The sequence below is a fragment of the Molothrus ater genome, chromosome 8, assembly GCF_012460135.2.
Source record: "Molothrus ater isolate BHLD 08-10-18 breed brown headed cowbird chromosome 8, BPBGC_Mater_1.1, whole genome shotgun sequence".
Classification (NCBI taxonomy): Eukaryota; Metazoa; Chordata; class Aves; order Passeriformes; family Icteridae; genus Molothrus; species Molothrus ater.
In genome coordinates this window covers 22,366,076-22,372,075 of record NC_050485.2, presented here as the reverse complement: position 1 = coordinate 22,372,075, position 6,000 = coordinate 22,366,076, and the positions used below count along the sequence as shown (strand labels likewise).

At 48.5% G+C, this 6,000-nt stretch overlaps 1 protein-coding gene across 1 annotated transcript in view; it reads right to left on the bottom strand.

The window, feature by feature from the left end:
* Nucleotides 1–331: 331 nt before the first annotated feature.
* ARMH3 (armadillo like helical domain containing 3) overlaps nucleotides 332–6,000 on the bottom strand; it is a 123,485-nt gene continuing 117,816 nt past the window's right edge. Inside the window, exon 26 of the mRNA XM_036385444.2 lies at nucleotides 332–2,694. Within this exon, the coding sequence (XP_036241337.1) occupies nucleotides 2,602–2,694 (93 nt within the window). The 3' untranslated portion in view covers nucleotides 332–2,601. The remainder of the gene's footprint in view (nucleotides 2,695–6,000) is intronic.

Genomic DNA, 6,000 nt, shown 5'->3' with positions numbered 1-6,000 from the left:
GAGCAGGAGTTTGCTGACACCAGCAACAGAGAGCATCACACCATGCACAGGCAGGTCCCTGCATCCCTCGCTCATGGGCTCAGCCTTGCTCATGGTTTCCTTAGTGCCAGCCACAGGGACACATAGGAGGAAGAGGGATGCTGACTACAGGGTGGTACCTGCACACAAGGACAGAGCATCACTGTGCAGCACCACAGCCTCCCTCTGCACAGGCAGGAGAGCCCAAGGACAGGTGACAGCCCTGCTGCAGCCAGTGTGCCACCAAATGGTGACAGGACCACTCCCCAACCACCCCACTCTCCCTCCAGTGAAGGACAAACACTGCACACTCTGGACAGATGGGGCTCTGCTATTTATTGAGTTCTAGGTTTGTATGTACATCCATTTACAGTGCTTGGTTCAGTGACAGTGTGACAAGAGGACATGTATCACAGTCTTCCCCAGCTCAGACTTGGGTGAGGGCTGGGCTCAGGAACTGATCCTACACATGCCTGGGTTTCTATGATCATCCCAGCAAGGGAGCACCCTCAGGGAGACAGGATAGCTGAGCCCAGAGTGAGAAGCTGAAAATTCCAGAGGCTGCCAAGTCAGAAGCAGACTCATCCCAAACTCTCTCATGTATGTGTCTAGGCTCAGCCTAAATGGGTTCAGAGAACAGGAGGCATGAGGACAGCTGGATGACTCAATGCTCCACCAGTCACAATGCTGGGGCTGCACCTCAAGTCCCCTTGAGAAGGCGAGATCCCACCCCTCAGAGGGTGAGATCCCCCTCTATCCCCCCAGACAAGCACCACGTACTGCAAACATCTGTTCCTCATTTTCCACTGGAGAAGCTGCCTCCTCTACATGCCCTGGTCTGTTCTCAAGCAGTGATTTTATGGAGCCTGCTTGCTCTCCCCTAAGCACTGTCCCTCTGACACATACACATTCCCATACACTTGCATGGCAGAAAGCAAAGAAATGTCTGGCTTAGCTGTTAAAAGCCAGACAATTCCCTGCTGAGGAATAGTATCATCTGCTGAGAGAAGCCAGTGCTCCCAAGGAAAGCACAGGGATGTCATCGGCGTTGTGCCCAGTGGGTGGCCAAGGACACAGCTTTCAGTTTCCCATGCTCATAGCAGGTAAGATGAAACATTAACACAATTAACGCACATTAGCATGAAAAAAGCCTTGCCTAAAAATGGTAGTAAATGAGCATGACATCCACATTACTCACACTAACCTACAAGGCTAAGAGCAGGACTAGGCACTTTTTTTAAAAAAACATGTTTTCTAGGGGGAGGAAAAAAACCAGTGGATCTGGGATGTAAATAACTTCTATTCTTCAGTCCACCAAGTCAGGCCAGATCCTAATATCATAACATCACTGCTGGGAGCTGAAAATGCATGAGCAGGGAACAGGTGTGGAACAGGTGTTCATGCTGTGTATTCCTGAGCTGGGAGCCTGACACAGCACTCTAAACAGGCTCTGCCAGATGTGGGCACCTCTGCAGCACTGGCTCTGGGAGCAGAGTCTGCCTGTGCCCCAGAGCATCATCCCAGAGCTCCTCCTTGGGAAGCCCTCAGCAGACACGGCTGAACGTCGCTTGGTGAAGACAGGAGGGCGAGAATGTGAAGTCACTACTTCTCCAGATGCATTTTAACTGTGTGCTACACACAAAGGAAAAACTGGAGACTTCTTCATTTATGAAGGTCACCAGGCACCTGCAAACATGTGCAAGGCAGATGTTCCTGTGAGGAAGAGGAGGATTGTCGCAAAGCGGTCTCTGATGGGCAACAAGGTGAGTGGGGAGAAGGAGTCAGCCTCTGCCCCATGAAAACCAAATATCTAAAAATGTCCCTCTACCTTAGAAACAGCAGATGAGCTGGGGCTACCAGAAGCAACAGTGACCCCAAGCAGAGCTGGTCTCCAGTGACAAAGTGCTCTGTTTGATGACCCATATTCTTGGATCCTGGCTCACACTGGACCCTGCAAGCCAACAGCCTTGGAAGCAAAATTTCCCCTTTTTCAATGGCTTGGTTGAAGTGACACCTTTTGACATCAGGAGACAGGAGTGAGCAAGGCCTGCTCCTTGGGGAAACTGTTTTATAATCCAAAGCCATTCCCAATGGGATGGCAATGGATTTGACTTACATGACAGGAGGACACATTGACCCAGGCTGATGGACAAGAACAGCCCTCACCTGGGACCAAAGAGCTTTCCCCATAGAGCAGGTGAGCAATCTCTACCCAGAACAGTTTCACACAGCTGGGCTGGTTTTATTATTTCAGTTGTGAGCTCTCCCCAGCTCTGCTACAAAGGTTTCCAGTGCATTTTCCCTGAGGCTGTGGAGGGAATCTCCCATTGCTATGTCACAGGAATGGCTGCCCACTCCCGTGGCACCATAAAAAGTTGCTTCCTCCTCAACATGCCAATCAGCTCTCCTCAGCCCAAGTTCTGTTTAAACACATTCCTTTGGGATCAAACACACAGCAGCAAGGCGTTCCCCTAAAAGAAACACAGTCCCTTCCGCAGGCAGGAGGCGACCGGCCGCAGAGCCGAGTGTCCCTGCCCACCGGGGCCGTCCCGGCTCCGCCCGCGCTGCCGCAGCGTCCCCGCTTCAGGAGATCGTCGAGAATTCCTTCAGCAGCAGCTCCTGGCTCAGCGTGTTGAAAGCAAGGTTCTTCCTCACGTTGATGCTGATGGAGCGAACCTGACAGAAACAAAACGAGATGTTTTAGCCACGGGACTCGTCCTGGCTCCTCATGAGCCTGGTGGTTTTGACACTGCTGACCTCCATGCTCAGCATGAAGCTGTTTTGCGTTTCCAGCTGCACAGCAATTGCTGCAGCAAGCTCTCACTGAGACTCCAGCCTAGCAAGGAAACACTGAGGTTCAGGTGTTTCTTGGAAAAACAGCAATGTCTACAGTGACATCCCAGCAAGGAGAGTAAATTCCCAATGAGACAGGGATGGGAGAAGATGCTCTGTGTGGATGCATGAGCTATGATGTGGCTCCTGTTCTGGGGCAAAGAGATGGGGGAAGTGAGCACTCCCAGGCTGCAGCTTAAAGATCATATTTTATCAATGCCCACCAGAGCATTTCCAGTGAGCATTTCCCAGATTAATGCAGTGCCATGGCCTCTGTCCTGCTCCAGAACCCACAGAGCCAAAGATACAGACTGAAGGAGAGGACAGAGGCCATGCCACTGTGCTGTAAACACAAATTATCACCCAGGCTGGCAGAAACCCCTGGGTTCAGAGCCAGCTGTGTGTATTCTGAGCGCTGTACACATGCAGCTGGCTCACTGGCTGTCTCTGAAGAAGAGACACCTTTATCCCTCAATGACACCCAGACTTCTGGTCACCCACAGAGCACAAAGAAGAGCTGGGCAGCCCTGTTGACAGCAGCTTCCCTTCCCCCCTCGTGCCAGCAGACTCCTTGGCCAAATATGCAGGCCCCAGACTGGGCTCAGTCTCAGCTGCACTTGGCAACGAGAAAACAAAGTCAAACATCATCTGTGTCAGCGACTGTGCAGCAGTGACAGAAAGCAAAACTGACACAAGCTCATCCAAACAACAGGATTACAGTTCCCAGAGACTCGGAGCCTGTGATAATAAGGTTGTTGCTGACCTGGTTAGTGTTTTGTACTTTCTAAAAGCACTGGAGGAAGAATTATATAGATGCATAATGAGGAATCCAATACCAGGGGCTGGAAGAGCATATATATACACACTGCTGAGGGTCTCACTTGCTACCCTGGTGAGAAAAACACACTGAAAGGGCAGAAAGCTACCCAAAAGGTAGAATGTGTAAGAAAGGGAGGGAAAGCAAAACTTGGAAGGTTAACAGGGAAAGCTGTGAAACGAACCCCAGTGAGCCCCATTGCATAAACCCTGACAACCTGAGCACACCAGCAAAGATGTCTACCCTAAGAGACAAAGGACTTGAGTTTTATGTCATCTGCAGAAACCACAAACTCTCCTTCATCAGGATGCTTGGCAGAGACCCCAAGCATCTTTGTTCCCTTGGAGCACCCCTTCAACTCTCTACTTTAGGTGTCTTTTTACTTACTACATCCTCAAATAGTTTGGGACTACATCTTGCAAGATAAGCATGGTTGTACCCTGTGTTAAACACCTCTGCAAGTGGTCTCCAGAACACTGGCTGGCACAGGTCTGTCCTGGTGCCAGGAGACAGGAGTCCCACTGACAGGATTTGGTTCCAGTCCTACCAAGTGCTCCAGTGCCAGTGATCCAGTCAGTTCTTAGAAGAAGGAAAGAACACACGCAATGAGCTGTGGGGAGTTCTCTGCTCTGGGGAATATCAGTGCATGAAGAAAGGGGGCAGATGCTATAAGCAGTGTAAGCCAGTATCCTTATTCTGACTAAAAGCATTTCTGTGGGTCCCAGCAACACAAAGTACAAGCAGTAATGAGCTCCTGGCCTCAGGAACTGCTGCCAGGACTCGGGCACCAGCAGTAGAAGATTCCCAGCTTGTATACACATCAAGGTCTCCAAGAAGGAGTCTCTGCAAGCCCAGAAAGTTAGGCTGGAGTGGCACAATAAGAACACAGGGCTTAGCAGAAATTGTAGCTATGGGGTAGAGCACAAGAAATTAATTAGCCTGATTAGTTTGCAAAGAGAAGGAGGAATAGAGCAAACACACTCCATTATGTAAAATGAGGTCAGAAAGAGAACAGTGAGTAATATTTATCTGGCTCCCCAGGGATGGGGCAAGAAATACACAGCCTAATTTAGACAAAGAAGATTTACACAGGAAAAGAGGAAATACTTTTGAAACCTATGGGCTGTGAAGCGCTGGAGGAGCTCGCCTGAAGCTACTGTGGAGCCAGTTTCATTTAAAGAGAGCTTCAGGTTTCAAGAGAAGCTTTAGACACAAACTTTGGTCAACAGCAGTCTAGATGAACATAGATCTGCCTTAACACAAACTGGGGAGAAGAGTGGGCATGATAACACACAGGAGTGACGTTTACACAAATCTCTGCCCAGCATTTCTTCTGCTCTGAGAAATCAGGCAGCCCGAGCCAACCCGCCTAAAAGGTAAGAATAGCTCAAATTAAAGTTAAATCAAGTTATCTCCAGCACCAGGGCTCTGCACAGGGAGCCAGAACTCATCTCCCCTTTGGAGTTGGAAGACCAGACAGTTACACAGGGAGATGTCAGTCTGTAATAAGGACACATTTCAGAAGCTTCCTATAGTGTACCTAAGCTGCTCCATAAGGATACACCCCAAGACTCCTCCTAGCTCTTGGTGCAGTGGGCAGCCCAGGCCTGGCTGCCAGCCTGGAATTTACCAGATCCCTCCAGATTTACATAGAGGTCCCAAAACTGTAGAAATTAAGGTCAGAGCTTTAATATTAATTCTGCTAGGAAGTACAAGCAGAGCACGTGTCCTCTCTTGCTTCTGTACGGAGTATCCTGGAGAATTAGGGACAGAAGAGCTCTAAAATTGTTTTCTTACTATTAGTCCACAAATGTTGAAAAAATGGAAAATGCATGAAATACTGACATCATCTGTGGAAGGATGAGTTAATGAGAGAATGGATGAAACAAGGGCATTAACCATGGGGGGAAAACATGATTAAATTTTAGTTTTGTGTCATCAGAGCTGGAAGTGTGCAAGGTTTTACCGACACTCCTATTTCACAGCAAGTCTCATCAACTAAACCTATTCCTAATCAACAAGCAGCCCTTAAATTATTTGTACAATGGGAAGAACATTTACACTGACTACTACACTTAATTAAAAGTCAAATTAAGATAATTTCCCCAGTTGAAATCAATCCCTAATCAGACTATGTTGAGACTGATGAAACCTATCTAACTGCAAAGACAGTGTTTTGGAAAGATGCTGAAATCTCTTTCTACACATTCCTCCAGCTGCAATGTGAGGGTCCAAAAGCTCACATCCAAACCATTCATTCTATCAAAGCAGCACAGACCTCAAATGACATCCTTGAGGCTTCAAAGGAAAATAAATAAAAAGTGTAAGAAAAC